This window comes from Aulostomus chinensis, chromosome 4 (genome assembly GCF_037954235.1).
Source record: "Aulostomus chinensis isolate RoL2024-O1b breed Wild chromosome 4, RoL_Achi_v1.0, whole genome shotgun sequence".
NCBI lineage: Eukaryota > Metazoa > Chordata > Actinopteri > Syngnathiformes > Aulostomidae > Aulostomus > Aulostomus chinensis.
In genome coordinates this window covers 18,472,872-18,500,869 of record NC_141323.1, presented here as the reverse complement: position 1 = coordinate 18,500,869, position 27,998 = coordinate 18,472,872, and the positions used below count along the sequence as shown (strand labels likewise).

The window sequence follows — 27,998 nt, the reverse complement described above, 5'->3', positions numbered from 1 at the left end:
CACCCACCTGCGTGAAGCCAGTTATTAATCATGCACAATATTTGAGCCAGCTGCCAATAATTAGCCGAACCATCCACTTTTTCAGTAAACAACTTCAGTTGCCCGTCTAAAATGTACTGGAAATAGCCTTGATGCACAAGTGTTATATTTGAATCCATTAAAAAGAAAATAATATCCTGCTAAATTTCCATGGGGTCACAAGAGGTCAAAGTGTAGAGTTGTTCCCAGCAAACAGGTGTCTCCTGGTAGAAAGGTAGGTCCAGAATTTTCTATTTGGAATTATTATATCATATTCCCCATTTTTTTGTTCCAGCCTGAGTCAGTTTTGAGTTTTAAAAAAGCAGTTATATCCACAAGACGAGTTAAATCAGCCTCGCATCCTAATTAGCATAAACTGTTAGGTTTGTTGTGCTAGCTAGCTTTTGATAGACAGCACAAATATGACAATTTTTCACGCCCAAAAAAAATCGACTTGGTTTATATTTTGTCATCACAAAGGATAATAAAACACAGGCCGTTGTTATTATTTAGTTTCCTGAGGTTTTTACAAGCTACAAGAAGGAAAGTTACTCGAATTTAAAGTTTATTAACATAATTTAGCTTGCAGTTATGCTAGCTTGATGCTGCTCAGATGATAGACAGTCCTTGTGTCTGTCCTACATATTCGGTAGAATACTTTAGATTAAAATCCATCATTTTATTCCTGTGTCAAACATCAGAAAGCATTTAAATAGTTGTTTTTAACCTTTATTTGTGTATCGTAAGCCATTAAAAGCGTCAGAAATTCATAATTTGCGGTTGAAAATGTGTCTGTTGTCCTTCATTGATTGTTTTATTGATAAATGTACTGCCTATCAATTATCTGTATTAATTCAGATGTGATTGGGACATCACAAAGCAGTGAAATCAGCATCATATGGTGATTAGTTTATTTATAGGCGTTACCGAAGCATGATCGATAGATTAGGAGGGGCTTCTGGTGATTAATAGTTCATTTACAGTCATAATTCAGTAAATATCCAGAACAATCAATCGATATCATGATCTATGTAAGCAAGGAAAGGGAGGAAATATTAACCAAAAGTTGCTTAGTGTGGATTTACTCTTTATAAACGATTTAATATGACTTTATAAGCCAAAATTTTCACCAGTTTTCACCACAGATGTGTCAATTTGATATTATTTGTATTAAAGTGGGGATTTTGATGCGTTTCGAATGTGTTGGAGTGCTCCATGTCGTCAAAACGTTGCGCGTTTTGAGGGATAAATCGCCTCTACAACCGTGGCCTTTGATTTAAACTGACATATTATAAAGCGATTCTGAACGTAAAAAAGGTCGTGCCTTTCCTTTTTTCGCTATGTCGCGCTGTCGTACAAGCATTTCCATGTGAAATTGGACGTAAAGGGTGCACCTTTGCGCAGAGACTGGCTCAATGCTGAGAGGCTCCTCTGGGTGCACAAAGACAGCGGCTCGCAGAGGAACTTGTTCCGAGTGAGCCGAGGACGCTGGGAGGCGAAATAAAAAAATCTCCGGACTGGAACTAACCACGGTAGCGCGGTTTTACCCCCTTAAACACGCGATTCCACCACCCATCCAGAAAATAAAAGGTAAGGACGTGTTTTGATGCGTTTGAGCGGGGTGGATGGCTGCGGAGCGGGCTCAACCACCTTCGCTTTGGCTTCCCGAGCATGGTTGTTTTTGCAGAAAATGGCGTCATCGCCCTCTTGTTTCTGCCTGGCCGCGGCGGGGAGAGGAAGAGTTTCAGAGACTTGTAGCAGCCTTTACAGGCAAGGTTAGCCTACTCGAAGATGCAATCAGCTACCACGACGTGTTTTATTCAACAGTAGGTCGTCAAAATAGGAGATTGTTGGGGAATTCGCGTCGTAGAAGGACGCGCAAAGATGGAAGGGTCACCGGTCCTGTGCGCCAAGCTGCTTCTTGGAAAAGGTGGCACGGAGCCGCAAAACGCAGCGTTTAACATTCAAATAACAGCTGTGTTATTTGGCTCTAGCCTCGACTAAATGAACGGGGATGTTTTAGTGTCATTCCTAGAGTTGCGATGGGTGTATTAAAGAGAATGCTACACATAGGCTTTGTGTAGATTTTATTCGTGTGAGCTCGTTTTTACGCTGCACTCCCCTGCCATGCTGCAATCGTTATGAGGGGCCTCTTTTTGCTGCTTGAAAGGTGCATTTTACACTTGGCTTTTTCCTTGATCAACTTAAGCTGCCCCCTTTTGTTGCTCTAAATAGTGGCGTTTTTAGACTGACAATATAACCGTGTAAAAGGAGATTTTCGGGGATAATGGGGGGTGATGCAAATCGTGCCATGAGAGCGGAGACTGCCCTGCGCTCTGGTTCGCTGGTTGCCAGGCAAGGACAGCCTGAATAAGATAAAAAAAAATATAAGTCTTTGGACGAATCGGGTAGTTTGCACAAAACTGGGGAAGTCCGGCGCTGCGCAATGATTGTGCTGCTGCTTTGCGCAGAGCACGGTGGCAGCTGCTGTAACCGCCGCCACCATTCCGCCGCGATGTTTTTGTGTGTGTGTGTTGGCCAACCTTTTGTAAATAGTTGGAGACTGTTGGATGAAAAGAGCACAGCAGTATTCGTGCGGACCCTGTCTGGCCTGTGAATATGGTCCCAAGTCCCACTTCGGCTGTCCTGTCTTTTCCCGTCAGCTACGTGCATGCGTCCTAGCACTGGCCACCACACATCCACCATAGCGAGGCCACTCGGTTCCCCGTGTATACGCTCCGCTTGGTTCCCCCTGTCACCAAAAGTCGAAGGCTGATCGTGCGCTGGCTTTTAGGCCATCGCGATCTGATCGAAACAGCCACTAAACAGCAGCCATACTTAATGTACATCGCTCGCTCTCTGTACATTTATTAAGTTTGCTGAGTTATGCAACCGCATCCCCGTAGAGCCAACTGCCCATCCGCTTCGATTTGCACGTCATCGGGTGAATATATCTCTATGTAATGTCAGGTGAATTGGAGCAATCCCAGAGGCGACGACACTGAATTAAGAAGATATGTCCTTTGTAAATCACCCAGTGCCATTTGCGTCACAGCCCGCGGCCTCGCACGCCCATGGGGGGCGATGGATTTGCAAATGGAGACTGTGAGTGTGTGCTGACGCTGCCCCAGCTGAAAGGGACCAATAGACACGGACCCGGGCGGTAACAATCGCCATGCGCTTCCACTCTCCAGTGTACCGACTTGGGATACTGTATTAACACGGAAGACCGCGCCGCGTTGTCGAGATGGGTAGTTTTCCTTCACCCCGGGATGCGTAAGTGGATGCTTCGACAAACACGGGCGAAACCCGCTGGAGCCTCGACAGGCCAGTCGGAGAGGAGTGTATAAGTCCGGTCCTCCCCTCATGGTGATCGGTGCATGTGGCTATTGTGCACTCGCTCATGTGTGGATTAATGACTTCCCACCAGTTTGTGATGATAAGGTCGTGAAGCTTTACTAACCGTTCGGACGACGAGCTTTGATTTTTATTCGAACATTGGCGTTGTTTTTCGTCATAACCGTAGCGCGCCACGCGTTTCTGGTTTGGAGATGGGTCGGTTGTTGTGTATGTAGGAACGTTTTATTTGTTTTTGTTGCGCTTTTGGGCACTGCGCATGGTTTCCTCAACCAGTATCCAGAGAAGTTACTCACAAGGCAGAAAATCAAGACACTGGACAGTGTCTAGACTTCAACTAGACAGTGCATAGTAAATGTAGCTATCATATTTATGGTTTCATAGCAACAGATGTCATTTCTGTTTTACCAACGATATCAATTGATTTGGTTCCATGCTAACAAATGATATTTTGTTTAGTATAATGAGTATTAAAAGTGTGTGATTATCATGGTGATTTTCAAATTTACACGCAACTGCATATGATTTGAATCATTGCATTGTTGCATACTGACAAAACATAGTCCTTCAAGATATTTTTTTCATTAGATCCATAGGGGTCAGGTTAATGCCTTTTTCATGTACTTTATAATTAGAATGGCAGTGTTCCGTGTGTGCTTTGTTTATCAGTTTTTGCAGACAGGTAGTATATCAAGTATTGTTACAGGTGCAGGTGTAAAACAGATGGAGATAAAGGAACTGGTACCTTCACCCTGAAACAAGCTTCCAGAGACAGCTATTTAGCCCACAAGATCTGATTCAGACAACTATTTTTACCTTTCTACTTGTTATTTTGGTGCCGTGTATTGACTGAGAACCCGCACTCCAAATTCAGAAGCAGGGGTGATTCTGCTATATGTGTGCGGTAATGTCAATAAAGATTGAGCTGAATATCATCACCCCGTCAGAAAGCTATAACTCTGCACCTTCGTAGAGATGGCCAGTCTAACCTTGAGCAGGCGTACAGAGGGGTAACTAGGACATCAGTGTACGTAACAAAGTGGGTTACATGGGATGAACATGGAATAGTAATTATAATAAAAGAGCCTGAAGTTGACAGAATTTCCTTCATGTCCTTGTTAACAACCTTATTTCTAACGCGTGTTATTTACACATGTACATTACAACTCCTGCCTCTCTTGTTAGATGAAATCTCCCAGGTATCAGTGGCTTTTACCAGAGTGGCTGTTGACTACAATCGTTTAATGATGTCAATGTGTGATTCAGTCAGTTTAATGATGCAGCGCTCTGTTCAGTCACTGAGTCAGCTTGTCAAACCAATGTGCAAGTTTTGTCAGTCAACAAACCCATTAACCTGACTGTCGGACAACCAGTCAGTAAGGCAAACAGAGAGGCAGACGGTAAGATATGCCTTGGGTTAGTTATACAGCTTCCCAAGTCAGCAGCGATTGTCCGAGATGCCAAGTGTCAGCTGGTCAATAAGTCAACGAGTTGTCATCCAGTAAGGCTGTCAGTCAGATAGATGAAGGGAAGACACACACTCCAGCTAGCAAGCACACCTGTCTAATGGATGTATTGCTGTGTCAGTGGTGAAGATGAGTGCTGTGCTTCCAGCTCAGCTCCAGCTGTAAACAAAGGCATACTTTAGGCCTATTGTGGTATAAAAGGCTGTGAGTACGTACATCTGCTCAATAGGTTGTTTCATGACCGTTGACCCTCATCATAGGATGGGATTGTCAGGGGATCAGGTTTGCCCAGGTACTTTGACATCTCATATTAACATCACCATGTATGCTGGAGTCTGTAGATTTATGTGTGATTTTAGAGAATTGATTATAAAGATTATATGCCATGCATCTGCACACGTGGCCTGTTGTGCATCTCCCATGGCTATATTTATTTAAGCCTATATGTGCTTCCCTTTTCCACACTCTGCTGCTGCATCTCTTTACACTGCTTTATGTTGCCATATAATCCCACACTTGTTCAATGTGGAATTTACTTTCACCTCTGATTTTGAGTGAGGAATTTTAGTTTTTACATAGCACCCGCAAGCGCGGTCTGGCTTGATTGGGTGATCACGTATCGCAAAGAGAGAGAGAGTACAGTACAGTTTGTTGAACACGAAATCTGAGCACAGTATGGGAGACTGAATTATACTGGTGTGGGAGATGTGCACCATTCAGCTGTTTCTGGGTGGAAAACTATATTTTTTTTATCAATTGTGATTATTTGGGAGTAATCCTTATAATTTAGTCTCCATCAGTGGGACTGGAAAATCGTCTTGGTGATGTTTCAATAGCATGTTGTGCTGCGCTCTTTAAGTGGTTAATTCCACCCCTTTTTTTTATTTACATTTTATTTAATTTTACAGTTGTCAAGTACATCAGTACATTCAAGTGCTGTTTTATGGACTATATTTGGGCAGTCCGCCCAGGTCGATCGACACCTACCTAGGTAGATAAAATCCTTCTCCTTTACTGACTGGGTGATTACAGTTCAAGTTTTGTGGCTGTGAAATCCACAGTGCAGAGATCATTATCATTTAAGACTATCGTGATTTTAGACAGCGTAAAATGTGCTGTTCCACGAGAATATAGGGCACCACTTTATGGTTTCTAGGGACCCCGGTCGTGTCAAACTCACACAGACAGGTGTGGAGAAAATGTCTATGAATTTACATAGGGAGGCCTTCGGAGAACAGAAAGGGGGCCAGTTAGCTTGATGAAAGTAAAATATGTGCTTCTGGAAAAGGCTCATCTGTCATTTCATGGTAACCAAGAAGCTGTAGTGTACTTCTGTTCAATGCTTTGTGATGTATTTTCTCACGTGAGCCCGATCAGACGGGGATGTGGAAACCTGACTGCACCATGCTCTCTGTTAGCTTGCTTCAGTTCTTTGTGACGAATGAAGTTTTCATCTTTTCTTTCTTTTTTTTTTTTAAAGACAGAACATTTTGAAGAACCAGCACCCGTTGTATTTATTAATTTAATTTACTTTGCATGCCAAAAAATATCGCTGGGCAATGTATATTTACTGAATACCAAACACCTTTTTATCAAGTGTGACAAAACAGACTTACAATGATTGAAAGACAAAGTACAAAAGGACTTTAAGGTGGTAAAGGGTCAGAGCCACAGTGCATGAACTCTATACAATTACAGGAAAACAGCCAGGGAACAGGTAGAAAATCAGTGGGGAACTCTGTCATTGTCCTACATCATTGTTCCTGTTCACCCTTGTGGTCAGGTGATGCCACTACTGTGTCTGCTGGCGGTCAGCATCATGTCACAGAGTGTGGAGCTGTTCCATTAGGAGGAAGTCCACACAGCCTTTGGAAATAAATGTGAGAATGAGACAAGTGCACACAGACTTTGAGTTGACTATTTGTGTACGTACATAAGGTATTTTCTGTTCGTATGATTATATATTGCTCACAAAAGGGCAAGTGATTATTTTTCTTCCAGAATTAGGGTAGTTCCCAAATTTGGCAAATGCCTTGACTAATTTATTGCTGGCTGGTATAAACATGGACTGTGGATTTTCACTGAAGATGGAGCTTTAACATATTTGCTCATAAATTATGTAGCTTTGGAGAAGACATCTTGAGGGGCATTTGTGAAGTATTGTGCAATGAATGCTGAATATCATTTGCACTGAAGGAAACATGTATGAGCTTGCATGTGCAGTGGGTTGTTGCATACATTGGCTAAAAATGGCCAGCGTCTCAAAATCAACTTGCATGTCCATAAAATGGATGCCATTGTGTACCATGGACATAAAATGTAGATGCTGAGCCAGTCACAAAGCATGCAGGGGTTGTGTCTTAATGTCTTTTTTATCTGCATTTAGTCTGTAGAAAGAAAATCTGAGGTCTGTTTTGGTATAATTTCCTCCATTCATTTCCAAGAGAGGTTCTTATCATTAATCTTTTTCTCCACTATTAGTTATTGTTCCAGAGTTAACGTGATCATCAACAGTTCTTTGTCGAGCACTGTGCCTTGGAAGGAAATGCCATTTTCAAAACATTGTTTATCGATCCTTTGAAATAGCTCCTTGAGCTTGTGTAAGCCAGGAGGGTTAATTTTATTCCTTAAAAACATTTCCACTGTGAATCATGGGACATCTAGGACAATATGTATTTTTTTTTGTTGCAGGAATCTCTTGTCTCATTGCTTGGGTCAGGGTCTCTTTTTAAAGCCATGCAACATAGAGCTTAAAATTGGAGCAGAATGCAACAGATATACTACTGTTCCCAGACATTCTATGCATATTTTTGTGGCACACTTCATAACAGCTTGCAATACACAGAGAAACTGAATAAAATCTAGTGAGCCAATATTAAAAGCATCCATTAGTAAGCAGTTGAAGTAGTATTAAATTAAAGGCTGGACAACTGTTCCCAACTGGAGCTGCAACAGTTCAGCAAGCCCATGGTTTGGTTAGTATCACTTTTAAAAAAAAAAAAAAAATTTTGGTCATGGTTTGGGTCAGTTGTTTTTTCCTGCTTATAAATGAGGAGATAAAATCTCTGGCAAATGTCGAGAAAACACAAAGATTCTCACACTTAACTGAAATGCATAAATAAAAACCACTAACCTGCGTTTGGCTTTCTGATGATGGAAGCTGATGAGCATCAGTGTCGGTGTGTTGTGGATACACACCGCCCATTATTTTTAAATTCTTTGTGGAACCAAAAAAAAAGTGATTTCATATGTGAGAATTGAACCATGGGTTTTGTATTGAATATTTCGTTTTTGCATCCCGTGTGCCAACCATACTCCGACCTTTACTTTGAGCTATAGGTAACTTTGCTCTCATCACTCGAGCCCAAAAAGAAGTCACTGCAATCACATTTATCTGTTGCCCCGGAAATTGGAGAGTCCCTTGTGTTTGTGTGCGAGTTTATTATTTATGCACCTGTACGGATCTGTTTGTTTGAGCCCTTGCACTGCATAAAGCACGTTTCCGTATTGAGTTCAGAAAATACTTAATATGCTGCTAAGACACTGGAGGGTTTTAAGCCAGGTCAGCACCACTCTGCTGCTTGTCAGGTTTTTCTCAAAGGGTTCCCTATGAAAGCCATTAGATGCATTTGTTTTGAGTTTTGGTACATGCCATCTTCTTGGTAGTGTGGCACAGACAGATTAGTCAGAATCCTGACACAAACTCTTCTGTGTTGGGACTGTAAGAGCCTTTTTTTACTCTTCAGTGCCCACATGGGATCACAGCTTTGACTGGTTTTCATCACAACTTTTTATATATACAACGCATGTATTCCCATTCAGACTAACAGGGTGTAAATAGCATAAATAGTTAGACGCTCCAAAACACTCTCAACAGGCAGACCTCCAATTTCTGTCACGCTCAATACACAAAAATCACACCAACAATAGGGGGAAAGCCCAGATCCTTTTTTACTGTGAGATAAAAGGCGTGAGAGAATTTACCTTTGTGTGAACTTTATCATACAGTTTAAATAGTGTACCAACTAGCGTTACTTGAACTTTAAAATGATGGACTTGGACCTTTTTTTTAAAAAAAAGAAAAAAGACGGGATTGCATTCTGGCTCTAGTTGTTGATAGAGTAGACAGACTTTCGAGTCAGTAATTTCCCATTAGAGTTAATGGCTGGTGTTAATCTCCCTCGCTGATATAAATAGAACCTGGAAAGGTGCGGCATGCATTAATATGGGTTTTCGACATTTTAGTTGAGTATAACATACTTGTATCAAATAGTTCTGTTTGAAATTACTTGTTTCTTCTTTATAGCTAAATTACAAAAAAAACCAAAACACTTCCAGGAATCCAGGAGGTCTCAAAAATATCGTCCATTTATAGCATTCCGCGTGCTTTAGTAACTCATGTTAACTCTTGCAGGTAGAATATGGTTGACTCAAGTCACAAAAGTACTTGCTAACAAGGCCAGTGTCCATTTTGAATCAGTACTGCTTTCCACATCTGACCATCTCATGGTCCCTTGTCTACTTTCCCTCTCCCTCCGCTAAGCAGGGATGAGAATTTATACGATTTTATTCTTACCAATGACATTACTGATTATGCTTGTCAGATTGTATCTTTATCGATTCCTGGTCAAGTGTCTACATGAGGAATTGTGTGCTCGCGCAGCTTTTCAGCATAAGTATTGTTATTACTTTTGTTATCACTGAGTCTGAACTGTTCCAGCTGGCTGTTTTATCATCTTTGTATGTGGGGTGACACCCTGCTGTTAACTGTGTCTTCCTTCCATGCAGTTTATTATAGACATGATTATAAACCTGATGTGATTACAAAGTCGGCATCGGTGCGTGCAAATCAGGCTCGTCTTTAGAGAAAAGCTTATTTTTGGTAGTTTGAGAAGTAGCGATTGATGAGGGGCAGCATAGCTCACAAGGTCGAGTTCCTGTCTTGCAAGGTTAGTGGTTTAAACCCTGGTTGAAAGTGTCCTTGAGCACAACACTAAAGCCCTAATTTCTCCTGAAGAGAGGGGTTGGATAGGTTGTCATACAAACAAATCTTAGCGCATTCTGTAAGACCCGTAGTCATGTGTGAGGTATGAAGTGAAAGTAATCACCAAGCCGCTATACTCAAATAACACAATAAACACCTAAAATCACTTATTTTAAAGTTCTTGAATGAAGACAGACAAAGAGTAGATATGTTCAGGCCTTGTACGCATCATGGAGGTCACAGTTGTAGTTGATAATTTTTTAAACTTAAGCGTCTCAGCTGTGCCTCATTCTGGTTTTACCCTCCATCTGGAAAACTTTCACATGTATGTACAACCAGCTGAATCATTTCTTTTGCATGAAAGGCTGTGCTGAGTTGGAGAACCTCTGTGTCTTTTATTCTGCAACTAAAGTATTGTCTTCTTGAGATACCACTGCACGACAAAACTTCTTTTAAAGATGATTCAGAAAAAGTACAGAAAAAGTTGAGTATGATAAGCTTTGTCTCCCTCTGCTGGAGTCTCTTAGCAACTACATGTGGATGTGTGGGTATTACCTGCTCCACTAAAGGTGAAGGCTCAAGATCTGCAAGGGAAATTCTTAAACCATGTAGTGGCAGTATTTCCATTTCTCTCACATTTTCTTATTATAGCAGTTAAAAAGAGACACTGTTTCGAGCTGGGAATCTGTGCCTGTAACTCCTGATTATATTTAATTGTGAAATCACACAGTTGTGGAGGTTAGGAAGAGATGTGATCCATTTTAATCAGACCTTGCTGTTCTCATATTCTGTCTCACTGTCTGCTGAGTGTTGTCCGCCTGCTTAGGTTCATGATTTTGGGAGAGCTGCTGCATGTCCCCTCCGAACCCAGATGCGCATCTCTAAGTTGAGAGTCAGTTTTGTTATAGTGGTGACCAGTATAGCTGTATTTACTCCAGACTGTTGATTTGAAAGTGGAAAACAAATGAGACAAATCATCAGTGTGGCCGTTCAAGAGATATTAAACAGTCTTGTGATCTCAGGTGCATGAAGCTAAGTTAGATCACCACTAGAGGGCAGCAATATTTCACCACTGGTGTTGTAATCTTAAGTCAATGCAAACAAAACAAAACATGCACTTAATGCATTTCCCAGTAGGAAAGACTGGATAATGATAACCAAAAGGTCCAAGTATTTTTGCACCATTCTTTAATATTCTATAAATAAATCATTTACCAGTGTAATGCAGCTTGAAATATCTGCAATATAAACTGACCCAACCTCCTTTTATGTATATTCCATTTGCAGGTTTCTAAGTAGTCCTATTGAGAGTTGTGTGTACCAGTGTATATGCATATTTATTTTGTTGAAAACGGTATAACTAGTTGTGTTTGAAGCTTTTACAAAGCCTATCACTGCATGGTTTACATATATCTATCTAGACCCAGTGAGGTACTGTGAGAAAAGAATTTTGCTGTTAGCATACATCGTTTAAAGGATGACAGTACCTCTTTTTTCCAGACAGACATGGACACAGCTGTAATGAGTTAAAACTGCAAGCAATATGATGAACAACACAATTAGCCATTTTGGGAAATGTGGACAAAGTGAAACCATTATTGTGACCTTAAAATATTCACTTCTGCTTTATATTTTGCTTCAGTCTGGGGTCTAGTAATTTTTAAAGGAAGTACTTGACAACCAGAAAAGACAAACCAGAACACTCAACCATCCTGAGATGGCCTACAGATTTAGATGATGTTTAGCAAGATTGTTCTGGCTATAATTGAAACTTGCATTTATTGAAATTTAGGTTCACTACTTCTTGCTCCATAATTCAACCAGTTTTTCAGTTGCACAAAGACATACATCTTTCAGCGTCAAGATTGTGTTAAAGGGATCAGTGTATGCCCTACACTGTAGGGCTCGGCCTTATTGCTGCTGCCATTTTACGGAATTTCCCCTATGGGGATCAATAAAGTACAACGTATTCTGATTCTGAAAAGAGGGTTTGAACATTGTTTTGTATGTAATTTCATTAGATGTGTTGCAATAACGTCCAACAGTGAAAACAGTGCACAGACAGAAATGCTTCTTTTACTACCTATCTCTTAACAGAGCAGAGTTTACATAACTAAGCATTCACTGTTGTATCTAGCTTTTGGCTCATGTGGGCTGTCGTTGCTGGTTACAGGTGCGTGCTGGTAGTGAACGTGCCACAAGCCAGTCTTGGCAGAATGGTGAAGGCCCAGAAGTCAACTGGGAGGAAGAGTCCCCACTGTCACCACATAGAGGTACTGGAAGGAAGAAAAAAAAACCCACTGATTTCACAGTCCACTTGTGGATCACGCTCTTAATTTATGCTGAAATCCAACACACTCCTCACCAGCGTGCCTGGTGATTTGAAATACCACCAATATGCTATGTTCTCATTTTATTCTCTGAATGTATGAAGAGAAAATTAGTTGCTTAATTGAACAATGTGTGTCCTATTTAACACATTTCAAATTACTGAAAGGACACCAGGGATGTCTTCATCCTATTTCACCCGGCACTTAACTTTCAGTGTATGAAAGCACCAAATTCCAACAATCATTTACATGTAAGTCACTTGTAGGTGGTCTGAGAAGCCACTTTAGACGAGTGTTCTGGCCCACTACACACTTTTGTACCCCTTTAATATCATGTAGTCCCAACACCTTTTGAATTATAATACAATAAACAACAAATGAGAACACCGTTTGATGTGTTTGCTTCTATTTATTATCCATATTCATTTGTAATGAACACATAATTGTAACCAGCCCTCCTTCCCTGTCCATTTCACCTGGTAGTTTTATTGAGCAGGGTGGAGATTCAGCCCTGTCCTTCAACTCTGATCAGTCTTCCTGCTACACATTCACCTTTTCCCGATTAAATATTAAAACTTATCATGAATAGTACATTCATATGTGAATGGTGGTGTTTTCCAGCATTTCTTTTTACTTAGAGGAGATAGGTTTTTGTCCGGCTGTATTCATGCAGACAAATTAAAGTCTGCTCATATTTTCATAGAGGGTTCTATGACCCATTGTTTGAGAGGACAGGGTCCTGTTTGGGTTGTCTTTGCGGGTTGTCCCACGCCTATCCAGACATGAACTGAATACTTTTGATGATTTTTGGTTATTTGATTATGATGAAGCAAAGTGTGTTCATACATGTGCATGGGCATTAGGCATTGTCCAAGTGGCCCATTAGTCCCGTGTTGATGTGCTGTATGTTGCATGTGCCTGAATAGTGGAGCCATTTGTAGCCTCTGAAGGGCAGTGGGGACAAGAGAGAGGGAGGGAGAGAGAGAGACAGAGACAGGGAGAGTAAATGAGGATGAATCAGGGGGTGGAACTGGAGGAAATATTGGAGAGCTGGAGAGCAAGAGAGAAAGTATGTCTGGTTCAGAGGCGCACACACACACACACACACACACACACACACACACACACACACACACACACACACCTTAGCAGCAGATAACTGACTCCGAACCAACCCTTGAGTTTGTGTGTGTGCAAGTGCACGCATGCGTGCAAGTATGCTTACATTCATGAGTCTGTCATGTCTCCTGAGCATCCAGAGATTTTACAAGCGGACATTAACCTTGTTGTACTCACTCACTCACTCACTCACTCTCCCTCTCCCTCTCTCTGTCACACACACACACACACACACTCACACACGCACCCTGCTTCCTCGCATTCTGTCCAGTAATAAGACCGATGGCTCATTTGATTAGTGATGGCTGTTGAGTTCATTCCTCGTTAAACATTTCTGGCCATGTGTCCGTATCATATTTTTGAACAGTCATCGGTAGAGACTTTCTTGTTTAGAATTAAGTAATTTTATTTTAAAGGAAAACTCTGAGTGTCTGGTTCCCTAAACATCACATTTGCAAAATGTTTTAGATCAGTTCCAAAAAAATCATAATTCCACACAAGTTTTTGCAATTCAAACTAGATTGTTTTCTCCAATCTTTCCAGATTTTCGTTATTGTATTATTTTACTTGCATTTGTTGAATTGTGTCTCATGTTTTCATTTCTGGTTTTGGTTGCGCAGAGTGGTGGTCAGATGGAGATGGAAGAGGACCAGACAGAAACACAGCGCTCTCCTGCGTCACAGCCCAGTGCAGAGGACCAGTCCTCTGATCAAACACAACCCCAGGCTGCTGCTTCAGCTGAGGCACTGCTCGAGAAATGGGACCAGGCAGAAACTCCAATGGACAACCAGGAAAAGGGAGACTTTGCTGCTCAACTGCAGTCTCAGGCCAAGCCTCTGTGGAAGCCCATTCCTCCTCTACTGCCTGAACCTGAAACTGAATCCTGCAGGAGCACCAGTCCTGAGACCAGGGACCAAAGCTGTCAGACTGAGGAGCAGCCTCAGCAGACCAGTGACAGCAGCCACAGCCATAACAGAGGTGGGTCAAGTTGTGTTCCTTCTGTACGTCCTGCTACTCTGATTCATCCATCTGGTAGATGTGGAAGTGCCACCTTGACGCCTTGACTAAAAGCGATTGCAGCCAGAAAGCAGCGCTGCATTTGTTTTGCTTTTCTCTTTAACATCTTCTCTGTAAACATGATATTTTCACCGGCAACACTACAGCATTTTTCTCAGTGTGTTCTGTCAGAGTTCAACATTAGTTCTGACATATCCGAAGATTCAAGAAGAACGCTTCTAGTCAGATTGAATTGTTATCAACAGTTATCTACTGTCTTATCAGGAAAAGACATCCCTGCTTGGATTTGGTACAAAGACCTAGAAAATGCCATTACCTTGGTGGTTGGAGTTCACCTTTAAAAACAACAACAACAACAACAAAAAACCCAAACAACATACACAGCATAGGAGGCATGCACAACCGTTATAAGACTACAGTTACATAAAAACACATCCAGCCACAGAATTCTTGGGATGACCCCTCATCTCTTTTCCCGAAATCTCATTCGGTCACTAAATGCATGTTTATGGAAGTAATATACCCAAGTAATATACTGAATACTTCTTTGGTTGACATATTTCACGACACTAAACCCAGTCAAACACACGGATATTGATTTTGAAATGTGCTTCATGGTCATAAAAGAGCCATTGGACGTTGAATGTTTTTAAAGAATATTGTCATGTTTTTTTCCTTTCCATTCTTTCAATTACCATGTGTCTCTCTGTCTTTTCCATCTCCTTAACTCCCATCTGTTCTTTTCCTCACAAACAAACAGTCTTGATTTGAATTTGTTTTCTGCTACTGTGAGTTAATGTCAGACTTGCTAGGTAAACACTTGCACCACTTATCGAAAAAAAAAAGTCTTTGTGTCTCGTAACGTCTCTGATTGGTTGATATTTGACCTTCCTCCAGAGGGGAGGTGTGGAGGTCAGAGGGTTGGTGACCTGCCCCTCTGGGATTATAGCTGTTTGCTAGGAAGAGGGTGGGGGTGGGGGGATGAGGGAAGCGGATTCTGTCACACATTAATTCATTGCCTCGTTCTCTCTGTCACATTACTGTCTTATCTGGGTGACTCCCTCACTGCTGTTCATCTTGCCTTCTGATTTTCATTTGTCTCTCATTCACATTCACAGCCACTTTTGACTTTTTAGGAAGGCCCAAAAATAAGGCCTACGTGGATGTAAACAAGGTGTTATCTGACAAGATGTCGCTCAGTGTGAGGAAAAAAAGGAAAAGCCCAATGGTGGTAGGGTGCGGGAGGCTCAGAAAGGCACGGCGATGTCATTGTGTCCTTGAGCATGATACTGAACCCTGTCCTTATTGGTCCTGATGATTAGGTTTGCACTTTGCATGGCATCCTACATCATCAGTGAATGGGTGAACAGGCGAATGAGGCAACGTAGAGCACTCTGTGTGCCATAAAGACTGAAATGTACAGGTTATTTCTCATTTGGCAACAGACACCTAGTGAATGTCTTCACAAATATTTCCTTTGACTGACAACAGGACAGCCAACATGGATTGTTGTAATTCAAGCTCATGCTTCCCTTTGCATAGCCGGACAAACTGCGGGACCACAAACACAGCCGTCACTAATGGAGACATTGACATCGTTTTTGTTGAGAGCTTTGACCCTCGCGTTGCTATTTTTGTTGTTGTTTTTGTTGCAATAGAAATGATGCTCTATGTCACTTTCTTTCACATCAATAGAATGTGTGAAATGAGACCGCAACAGTGACAATGATTTCAGCATGGCATTGGAGTATAATTGGTCTGCTCTCTGGCTGTTCAGCTCTTTCTGTTTGCATGCACATTCCCATGAAAAGGAAGCACGGTACTGTGGTTAAAAATATATAAAATGCATGAATTAAGATGGATTGAGAGCACATGGTCAGCTGTCATGAATGCAGGAACCAATTCTCACTTCTGTTTTTTATTAAATGTTTCGTTCAACAAAAAGATAAAGTTAGTTTGCTCTGAGATCAATAAGTTTAATTAATTGTCGTAAGTTTGTAGCTGCTTGGAGTGCTTTTCTTTTCCCAAGTATGTGCCTCGGACTTCCCCGTCTCATTCATGAAACACACTCACGCTCTAATTTCCTCTTACACATTACAGGATTTTGTTAAACCCTCAATGTCTTCTAACAAACAGAAAGCAAAGTCTGATGGCTATTTGAACTTGCTCCTGACATCTATTGTGTACCTCTTGTAACATTTAAGTCTTTGCAAGCCTGGGTGGACGCCAGTTGCACTCATTAATGGAACAGAACATTCCCCCAATGAGGCCCAAATCAGTGTTTTGTGGAGGATTATGTCTAGCATTGTCAGAAACAAGCCAACCTGATTTGTTAGGAAAATGGACTCCACACTGATTCTGCAAGATAATCTTTCTTATCTGATGCAAAATGTTGCTATACATGTTGTGGAAAACATTCTCTGTCTCTTTCTTTAGGCTACTGTGTGGAACCTGGAGATCCTCCTCTCCTCCAGCAGCCTTTGCCGACCTCCAAATCTGGAATTCAGCAAATAATCGAATGCTTTCGTTCAGGTTTGTGTGCGTGATTTCATATAGTCACATAATTATTATTCACAGTCTCATTTCAGACATACTGTCCTTTCTTTTGCATGTGTGAGTTGATTGTTGTTGGGGGTATTTTTTTTTTTTCATCCTGATTTGTGAAGCAACAATTGTGTTAATTTGAAAGTGTTTCAGGAGATTTAATAGATGAGTAGACCTTGTTCCCTCCATTGTTAAATAATGGGGACTGCTTGGGTCACAAATTCATTTTGCTCAACACACGCAAGCAAATTGGAGAGAGGAGTCAGTGCTGTCATTTTGCTCACAAAAATGAGTCAGATTTCTAACAATGTCCAGAATACTTTCAAAATAAATGTCCATTTTCCCTGTGATGCGGCATGCAACAATAGTAGAGAGAATAAATGTGAAAGCAGTGACGCAAAAGTATTTTCATTCCAAGGTGGCCGTCATCTTAAATCCTCCCAGTTGCCATGAAGCTGTTTATTGGGAAGGAGGCACATTTCCCCACAGGCCTTTATCAGGTCTGTTTTTTTTCTATTCACTGTGTGGTATCTTTTGTTCTCAGAGCAATATTGATGTGCTCATATAAATGGCCTTATAGACAGTTATTTTCATATTTGAGGATTTCCAGAAAGCTGTCACTGCTTAGACATTTATGAGAATGGAGTTCTGCAACCTGAAAGTCTCCAGTACAAAGTGGCTGTTGGCAACAAAAAGTTCTCCCAACTGCAAAACCTCTCACCTTTGCAAACATGAGTAAGGTTTTAATGACAATATACTTTGCATGTACCATGTATCTCCTGTCACTCTCTGAAATGAATGAAGATGGTCCTTGTTTTTCCTTATCTTCCAGGCACCAGCCAGCTGAGACACATGCTGCTGAGGGAGGTGGACACCATATTTGAGTGTAAAGTCTGTCGCAGTCTGTTCAGAGGACTGCCCAACCTCATTACACATAAAGAGTACTACTGCCTATCCCGGCTGCCTGAATCTGACGGTCAGTATCTCAACCCCTTAGCATGCAGACAGGTAGACACACAAATACAGCCAGAATATTCATACACATACATCTATAACCACAACCCTTCTTCAGATCTTCTGAAAAGAAAGAACGGAAGACATTCAACACAAAAAGCCCAAATACTAATTAAATTGATCCAAACAGGTAAACACAAACTCCCTCAGGAAGGTAGGATTGTGGGTTATTCACCCACTCCAGCTCAGCCCAGCAGTGATGGAGACATGATGCGCCAGTTTTCAACCCTTTCCTGATGCAAACTATGACACATGTTGGGTGCATGACACCACAAACACAAGTCACTTTCCCACTAGGGCCATCATTCACAAACTCAGTGATGACAACTTGTATTTATTGTCTTTTGAATACAAACTGCACAGCACTGTTATGCTAAGAATGCATCTAATTAGCTGTTAGCCGCCATGCAAGATGCACCCATTTTACCTGTCAGCTTAGTGGTAAGGAGCTCACTCACAACCAAATTAAAAAAAAAAAAAAAATGGACAAATAACATTGTTCTCCGTTTATGTCCCCTGTCTCCAAACATATACACATTAAGTCAGGGAATGATTAACTCGACACTCCAAAGTGCGCTTCTTTTCTTCTCTTAAAGCCTCTGAGTATTGACCTTGATCTTGCAGGATTTTGTTTTATCTGCTTTTTATCAGCCCAGTATGTCTGCAGGCCCCTATTCTTTGCTGCTTAGAAGTAGTTTAGAAGTTGTAGAGTCATGAAAACAAATGAGCCCTCCGAGACTCCCGCTCTCCTCCTCTCCTCCCCTGTCCTCTCTTCCGCGCCTTCCAATCAGTCTCAACACAAATAGTCAGTCATACGTCGCCCAGTTTATCCACTGTAGTGATTTCTGTTATAAATAAGGGACGCAGTTCTTCATAGTCTTTTCTGTTTGCAAACTTTATGAAGTTGTTTCATGCACCAGTGGCTTAATCTTTCTCAATCTGGAGTTCATTACCAGTGGTTTAAACTGTATTGTATTGTTATTTTGATAAATGGCTGAATCGGTGTCTATTTTTCAACATTGAGATCCTGGACATTAATTGCGGGGTTACTGGATAAACTGAATGTTTTTCTTGGAGATTCTCCATTTTTCACATGGTCCCTGACAGCAGACCTATACACTTTGCAGTGCCACTGTGATTATTTGTTGTTAAGTGTCTAAAATTCAATAGCTCTTCCCAGACTGTGTCCACGCTATCTCCAGTTTTATAGAATGGAATGAAAGAAAATTTCACATTTTAAGTGCAAAAGGGGACGATCCATATCAAGGAGGCTCTCGAGAGGAAAAAATCATTTATTAACTGTCGAAGGACATTATATCAAGATACAGGGGGGAAAAATTACAGCAGTGTTGTTGCAGCCATAAACTAGCATCAGCTCTTTTGAGGTGAGCTTTGGAGTGTCTGGTGTTTGTGGGAAGATGCCTGAACAGTCTTTTTAGGATCAAGTGTAAGCTGATTGAAGAAACAAATTTTCGGACATTTGGTTTATTCCCTGTTACTGATACTAAGGTTGAGTACAGTAATAATTTTGGTTTACCTATCCGGTGGTTCAAACCTTTACATGACGACCTCCACTCGCCATAAACAATAAAATATGACTGCCTCTTGTTTTGAAAATTGCTCATTTGCTTCCTTGTTTCTGTGTAAACAGACTAATAGGACATGGCACAGTTCAATGGTCCCCAGGATCCCTGGGGGATAAGAGCATCCCCAAGGAATGTTTCCCAGAAAGGCGGAAACGCTTTTATTTTTATCCTTCTCTTTCGGTTTTACTCTTTTAGGTTCACCAGGTGACGACAAGCAGAGTGTAGCTGTAAAGGATTTGTTGGATGCCATATACCCGCGAGTCAACCAACCAGAGCATGTGGTTCGACTGGAGCCCATCCAGACCACCACCAAGGCAGTGTTCCAGTACCTCACCACAGAGGAGGAGTTGGCAAGGTATCCATCACACACACCCAGGTAGGTGGCATGCTAATGAACTGTTAGTGTTTAATTAACACAAGATGTAGATCTGTCCAATTACTCCAGCCTTGTCATCCTCTGTGTCTCGTGTCCCACTGTCTGTGAGAGGAGGCATCGCTTTTGCTTGGTCCAATCAGTGTCCCATCAATATTTTTCCACTGGTGGGTCTTCACAGGTCATGCACGAAATATAGCACACTGTCATGAAACAGGTCTGAGTTAGAGTCAACATGCAGATTCGCCAACAGCTAGTAGTGTCGATCAGTCTGGAAGGGTGTGCTAAAAGTAAAGACAGTAAGAGAAGTGAGTAAAAATCTGCAATTCAAAGAGGATTGAAATGAAAAATATGCGTTCATCCTCCCACACGCCTCCAAGAGGATTCTGCTGCCTTGATTAAGCTCTTTTCTCAGCCTCTCTCAGGATTCAAGCACAGACGCAACAACTTCACGGCAGACCTCCGCGAAGGCGACTCTTCTTTTAGAATTTAACCTGCAACTGAAACTATCATTTATGTCTGTATACATCTAATGAGTACTATCAATATGTGCTCATTTTTTTGTAGACGTACCTGTAATATTTTTGACAAATTCATGAAAATGTCAAAAAGAATGTCTTATTTTGTATTGAAGAGTGGAAATCTGCCACTGAAACCATCATATATGTATGGAAATTCCATATATTTCAAAAGTTTTCTGATTCCTATTGATGATTCGGATGTAATTTCTCCTGAGAGATTAATTACCTAAGTCTGACCCAAATCAATGATATCTATATTTTGAAATTAGACTAGAATATTGTCATAAATGCTGGACATGGTGATATTGTTTTCCCGTTAATTTTCTGAACTTACCCCACTGTTCTAGCTGTTCTAATATATGTCTTTACCCACTTAGCTCTCATATTCACATAATTGAGGATTATCATGATGATTATAGTCCTCAGGAGTATTTTTGATTGGCTCCAGTCTTCCCTTGACTCTGAGTATGTGTTAACATCCTTCACAGTGCCAGAGAGAGTCCAGTAGCTTGGGAAGGAGAAACCCTGGAGGATGTGGACAACCTAACCAACCAGTCAGGAGGTCCAGAAAGTCCGGGACATAACCAGGGACGTAAAAAATGGGATGCTGAAGAGGAGACTAAAGAAGATCCTCCACAGGCTGAGGATGAGGAATCTACAAGTGGGGTAGGTGACATTATCACAGGAGTTGTTGATGTCAGTCAGTGCTTGAAACACTTCCCTTGCTCGCCACAGTCGGTAACTCTCCTTCCTGACTTCTTCCCTTGCTCTCTCGTCCAGGTTGAGGATGTGACGATCTCCTGCTGTCTTTGTGGTCAAGACTTTAACTCACGCCGCAGCATCAGGCGTCACTGCCGCAAAATGCATCAGACTAAGCTCGAGGAGCTTAGAAAGTACACAGAGACTCGCACGGTCCCAACAAGTCTGCTCTCTATGGTGAAAGGTAAGAGTTGTGAGTGGCTGTCACAGTTCTCAGATCAGTGCATGCGTGCTGGTCATGGTGATAGGGTGTATGAAAGGGGAACCAATTTTAAGGGTTAGAACTATAAAAAATGCAAAAATTAAGGCAGATTGTGGTTTTACTATTAGGATGAGTGTTAGTTCCGATTGTCTGGTCTCTAGTTTTCTTTATTGTAAAATTTAGATCCTTTTGTAGTGATGACATTTATCAATATGTATTTTCTTTTCTAAGCAAATATTTTGAAATGTTGATTCCTCTTGCTGTGAAGGTCGGCCAAGGACTCTCAGTTCACCTACTGGAAAGTCCTGCCCAGTGTGCTTCAAAACCTTCGCGACCAAAGCCAATGTACGCCGTCATTTCGATGAGGTGCATCGGGGTCTACGGAGGGACGCCATCACACCCAACTTTTCCTCGCGGCCTGGCCAGTCCTTCTCTCTGGATGCCACACCCCCCAAGAAGAACAATGCCTCTCCATCACGCAGCAACAACTCCAAGTCCACCCCTGTGAACTCTAAAACAACAACGCCTTCAAACCAAAACCAAGCCAAACCTCAGAGTCAGCCTCCAGCCTCCCCACAGGCCAATCCAGCGTCATGTCGCTGTACGCTCTGCAAGAGGAACTACAGCTCTCAGGTGGGCTTTGTTGACTCTCTGGCGTGTTCAGGCTAACATAGCAGTTGGAAAAATCAGCACAGGGAAAGGGAAGACAACTAGAAAGCTGTTGTTTTAGGCACATCAACTAACTCTCCTTTATATGTGTGTGTTTCAGCTGATGTTGAGGAGACACATGCGAATTGTCCACAAGATCTATAGCATTAAAAGTAACAGGTCAGCTGCCACATCAGCCTCCTCTACTACTGCAGCCACTCCTAGCAGCAGTGCCAGCTTGGGCCCGAGCAACAATATCCGCGTGAAAGAAGAAGCAGTCGAACCCTCAGATGAGGATGATGAGGAGGAGGACATTGACAGTAGTCCAGCCCCTTCTCCCAGTGACAGCACTGGGACAAGTAAAACTGCTTCTGTAGCACACAATGCCAAGGTGAAGGATGAGGAAGCCCCATCGAGCCCAAAGATGGCATCGTCCTTATCATCATCCGGCTCACGCGGTGGCAGCACATGCAGCGGCAGCATGATCACCAAAATGACTAAATTGTCTGTAGGTTTCGATTTCAAGCAGCTTTTTTGCAAGCTGTGCAAGCGACAGTTCAGCTCCCGTCAGAATTTATCGAAGCACATTGAACTGCACACGGATGGCAATGACATCTTCATCAAGTTCTACCGCTGTCCTCTCTGTCGCTACGAGTCACGTCGGAAACGTGATGTCTTGCGTCATGTGACAGTGGTCCACAAGAAGTCGTCTGCATACTTGGCGAAGATCATGCCCAAACTGGAGAGCAGGGCAGTGAAGAGGCTAGCAGAGGTAGTCCTCAACAACACCAACCCTAAGAGGGTGGGCAGCACCGTCAAGGAGGAAGTGAACGGACGCCACACTTCATCCTCCTCTTCCTCATCATCCTCACCTCCTGTAACTCGTAAGCAAGAGTGCTCCACAAGCACTGGATCTACTGCTGCCTCCTCTTCCTCGGCGCCACCTCCTGCTCCTGTCACTCGGAAACAGCAGGACCTCTCATCTGCAACATTCACACCATCCCCTCCTGTCACTCGTAAGCAGGAGAGACAACAGACCCATCAGCATCGCCCCATCAGCCCCCCAATGACTCGCCGCAGTGATAAACACACACACCAGCGCAACTCCACATCCACCCTACCCAGCAACCAAACCCCACACACACGGCGACATGACGCCCAATCAGAGAGCCGTAGCAGTGGCTCATCCTCCACCGAAGTCAAGGTGACCAAGAATTTCTCACTGCACGCCTGCGACCAGTGTGGGCGGGCCTTTGCCAAGAAGGTATTGGAGTTTGAATTACTGCTGTTTCAGTGAAACGCCAGACTATTGCGAGATAAGAGCACTACACTGGAAATGATCGTAATTGATTTCAGTCAGAAGGGTCACAGTCTGGGTAATTATTCATCCCACTGAATGCACTGATGACTACTCAAGAGGAGAGCAGCAGTGATAAATATGGTGAATTGTTTATCTCACAGGCTTTTTTTCTATGTTATAATTGTTGAAGCACAAACAGTTCATAATCCATGGATTTAACTTGATAGACAGAGTAGTCATACTAACATACATACGAAACATCCAATGTCATAGACAGTGCTGTAAGACCCAAACAACCCTCTGTAAGGAACGTTTTGATGCCAACAGCCTCGTCAAAACACAGATTATATCAGCCGAGTAGCGGATTAATCGAGGAGTTGACTGTAAGAAAAGCAGCAATTATTGGAACACCAAAAAGTGTATTTGTCCTTTCAAGTACTCACAAGTAGGTGTTTAGAGCTCCCAAAGATGCTGCATCGACTTCTTTGTAATTCATACTGCATACTAAGCTTGAGGCCAACAGCCCTTCATGGCCACCAACTACAAGTAACAGCAAAACAGCCTAAAAACATTTAGATTTAAAAACGCTAAAGCACGTCATCCTGTATAATCCACATGTTCTTATCCGGTAATCCGCAAACTAACTTAGCAACCCTTCCGGATGCTTGTTGCTTGTAGACAATATCCCCCATCTGAAAGGGTTAAAGTTTAGTTTTGGCTCAATTTAAAATGTTTGTAGAATAATCTAATTAATTACACAAAAATTCCATTATCATCTTCCACTCAAGCTCTTCAAATCATTTTTGCATGGCCCATTGAACTCTGGTCATTATATGATGGGAAAAGTCGTGATATCGAGCCGCAGATTATTAAACAAGATGTTGTTCGGTAGGGAAGGGCATTATCATTAGTTTAATCAATAAGAGCCCAGTAGTCCACCTGACCCTCTCTGTCTGTCTCTCTTTGCTTCTCTCCCTCCCTGTCTGGATCCCTCTCTATACATCTGTCTCTCCATCTCTCTCTCTCTCTCTCTCTCTGTCAGCCTGCTCTATTCGTAGATAACTTTTGTCGTTCTATAGAAACAGAGTTGACGTGGCAGCGTTCAGCAGTTTACACTGGACGATAATCCCATGTTGCCATTATCCAAGTTAAAATCCCCCCCACACACACTTGAATGAACACCACACGATGGTCCAGCTTGTTAAACCCCTTCAATAACTGTTGTCCTTGTTTTCTCAGTTGTACCTGGAGTCTCACAAGCGGAGCCACCGTAATGCGGCGACAGCAGCAGCCAGCAGGAGGAAAGGAGTCAGCACCCGCTCCAAGTCCCTGGTCTGGTGAAAGCACTGACGATGTAAGAATTCAAAGGCTTTGCCTGCAGTACAAGGACTCGACCACTTCAACACTGTCTGCCTCGCCTCCTCTTACTTTGCTTTCCCTGTTTCTTTCTGCCTTTGAGGTGCTCTGGATATCTCCCCGTCTTGTTTTCCCTCTTTCTGTCTCGGCTGCCGCTTGCTGTGTATTCAAAAACCACAAAGACCTGCGACCGTTTGGTGTGTACTTGAGCAAGTGGCTTAAGAGGTGTGTTTGTGTGAGCGCATGTTTGTGTAGAACACCATTCTGGAGGGCAGACATGAGAAACAACCGTCATTCTGCAGCCTCTAATTGACCACTCTGCACGTTTACCAGCTGTTTCCACCATTCTCCCCATGTGCTTGTGTCTCTGTGTATCACCAGTCAGAAGAAATCTACCTCTTGTTGCTGTGTCTTGCTCATTCATTCCTGCCTCTCTTCCTCTCTCTTGATCTCCTCTGTCCTTGTCTGTCTCCGCTCACAGTCCAGTGAAGAGAAATGTACGAGTGAGCCTCTTCAGAAGAGAAACAGAACTTGATTAAGAATCAAGAGCTTGATGAAAGGGACGACCGCAGCGAAGACATGAAGGACAACAACAAACGGAACATGAGAGAGGAGTGATGTACAAAGGAATTTCCTCTTTTTTTGTTTTTGCTTAAGAACCAAATAGATTGTTGGAATCTAAGTTTTCTATCAGTTCCTGATGAAGCCAGCCAGCTGCAGTGCACAAACTGGCCAGATGGGGGCGCTGCTATTCATGGAGAGACTACTTATATCTCTATTTACTTAATATGATATGTAACAATGGATGAAGACTAATTTCTACTGCATTGTTAAACACCCTTTAGCAGTGCGTGTGTGTGAGTGTGCGTGAGTGAGTGAGTGTGTGCGTGTGTGAGTGAGTGAGAGTGTGAGGGAATCGGAAACCAACCTGGGTCCCTCCACAAAACACTGGAAACAGACTCTTTCTTTTCCTAAATGTGTAAGACAAAATAGAATTATAATTTTGACCTTTGTGACATTGCACCGATACACAAGTCCTCAACTAATTTTCAAAATATAGATTTCAACCCAAAGGCAGCAACATACGTCGAAGTCCACTTTCTCATGTTCTGATGTCATCTGCATTTCTCTCTGGCATGTTCCTAGTGCAACTGGGTCACCGCTGTGACTCCAGAGGTCAAATATGGAACATCTCCCCTCAAGAGAAGTATCGGTACGGTCAAAATAAGGAGAAAAAAAAAGCAAAGTGTGTTTGCTGTTTTCTTTGCGTGTGCTTTTTAAATTTTTTTTTAATAAAAACCATCAGTTTGCTTAATCTTCATCTTATTTTCAGCCTTTTCAGATGGGCTGAAGGCATGCTTAGGGAAGTATTTCCTTTACTTTGACCGTACCCTGTTTGACCTCTGCACATCATCCAGGTGACCTCCCATTGTGTTGGTTTGATAGACATGAGGGCGTTACGCTCTGAAACGAGACAGCCGCTCAAACGCCACAAAGGACACCAATTACGACGGTTGTACAGTGCCTCTGTTTCATTCCTATTAAATAACCTCACCGTTACATTCATTTTTATGAACCACAGACTGTTTATTTTTGTTGTTTGTTTTTTTTTTGGTGCACGGGAGCTCAGTTACACTCTAAGATACGCTAGCTACCACAGGTTCAAGCTATCAAATTATCACAATTATTACCACCGACATGGCAAATCACTTGTGTTCATGTGTGAGAATCCAGAGCTGCACATTTTACAGAGTAGCGACTGAATACACACGACATGTGGTTTTAGTGCGACAGCTGTAGTTTACAGACCATTAACTGGAAGACTACAAACTCTTGATGATATGTAGGGTAACCTTTCACAAATGAGGAGCACTAAAACTGGTCACAGTGGAGCTTCACAGCGGTTCGGCAGGCCAGCAGCTCGACTGTAATCATTTCAAATTGGCTGTTGGTGGGCCAGAACATGGGAGCTGTAAACACGAGCATGCCAACAATCCATTTCCAGATGTAAAAGTTTACATTTAAGTTTTTCTTCCTTTTAACAGGGGCTCAATAAAAGGACTGAACCCCTTTAATTAATTAATCTTTTGGGTGGGTGGGTGGGTGTGGTGTGGTGCTTCGTCTGTTCGGTGATATCAGCAGTGCACCAGGGTAGTCTTTGAAACACTGGCACATGACGAAGAGTTTGAAGGAAAGGATCGAGGAAGACCAAATGTAGATAATGTCTTAATGTTTGACCAGAAAGCCATGAAATGGAACAAAACCAGGAGAAAACAAAAAAACCAGGAAGACCAAACTTTATTTTTATAACTGAGAGCACTAGTGCAACAAGGTCTTGAAAACATGTATATATCGATTCATCCTTCGTGGTTGGTATAAATACTAGTTAAAATAGTCACTATAGTTAATAACTTGTACTTAATCTTCTGCTTCAAACAAGTCGGACCAGTTGCGGCTCTTGCAGAGTTAATTACTGAGCGGAGAGTTTGCATCGTTCCTCCATTCGTTATCTTATTTCTATCTCGTTTCTTTTTCAAGGATGTGTTTTGGTTTTTGTTTGTCTCTCTCTCTCTCTCCCCCCCCCCCTCTGTTTAAAGAAGAAAACAGGATTTAAATGTCATGAAATGCTTTTCATTTTTAGTACCCTAACCATTTTCTTTCATCAGTTGTTCTTTTTTTTTCTTTTTCTTTTTTTTTTATGAAGCTCACCTTCTAGAGAACCCCGAGAAGAGTTAGAGACGCCTTTCAAATGTGACGAGAATGTAAAAACCAACCACATAATAAATAAATTCTACTTCGAATTGCAGGGGTGACTTGTTTTTGTGTGTGTGTGTGTGTGTTTTTTTTTCCCCCCGCCTGTCCTCAGCTGTGAGTCATAAAAGGAGCTTATATGTTATTGTTTGCGCGAATTGTACTTCCTGTGTTACTTCCTGTGGTGGAATATGTCACTTCCTTTGATTTCAAAGAGTGACTCAGTGTTGTTCTGGTGTGAACTGAGACACAATCATCCTGAAAACAACATGTGGAGAACATTTTCTGCTATGAATAGCAAATTCCAACAAGTGAGCGGAGGTACAGCCTGAACTTGTATCTCCCCTGCACCGTTTGCCACAATGATAAAAAAAAAACCATTCAAAACACACACGCTGTCATACTGTTCATGTAAATGGCCGTTATGTGAACTGGAGTACTGCAGTATGGCCTCTAATACTACTAACCTGTGTACCCCTTCAGGATCACTTCACCCCACCCTCACTTTTTTTTGTCGCTATGACCAGTCAAGGTAATATGAACCTCATTAATAGGTTATTATGAAACATGTTAACTAATGGTTCATTCAGCATTCACTTTGTTAATGCAAAGCTATTGTCAAGTTTTACTACTATTTTTTGCATAAATGATGA

General features: G+C 42.1%; 1 protein-coding gene across 6 annotated transcripts; it reads left to right on the top strand.

Moving 5' to 3' along the window:
* The first annotated feature begins 133 nt into the window (after nucleotides 1-133).
* znf800b (zinc finger protein 800b) lies at nucleotides 134-27,548 on the top strand. 6 transcript variants are annotated; one of them, XR_015112504.1, is made up of 13 exons: nucleotides 3,138-3,294; nucleotides 11,999-12,098; nucleotides 13,895-14,252; nucleotides 16,728-16,823; nucleotides 17,668-17,811; nucleotides 19,631-19,811; nucleotides 20,818-20,995; nucleotides 21,110-21,272; nucleotides 21,559-21,923; nucleotides 22,060-23,202; nucleotides 24,478-24,592; nucleotides 24,698-24,819; nucleotides 25,076-27,548. XR_015112504.1 is itself a non-coding variant. In XM_086202209.1 (12 exons), the coding sequence occupies exons 2-11, from the start codon at nucleotides 12,042-12,044 to the stop codon at nucleotides 24,577-24,579; spliced, it is 2,787 nt and encodes a 928-aa protein (XP_086058335.1). In that variant the 5' UTR covers nucleotides 134-253; nucleotides 11,999-12,041; the 3' UTR covers nucleotides 24,580-24,592; nucleotides 25,076-27,547. The 6 variants fall into 6 exon arrangements, 5 of the variants coding, with proteins under 5 accessions (XP_086058335.1, XP_086058336.1, XP_086058333.1 ...); XM_086202209.1 differs by lacking the exons at nucleotides 3,138-3,294; nucleotides 24,698-24,819 and adding an exon at nucleotides 134-253 and having other exon boundaries at nucleotides 25,076-27,547; XM_086202207.1 differs by lacking the exons at nucleotides 3,138-3,294; nucleotides 24,698-24,819 and adding an exon at nucleotides 1,262-1,608 and having other exon boundaries at nucleotides 25,076-27,547.
* The last annotated feature ends 450 nt before the right edge of the window (nucleotides 27,549-27,998 follow it).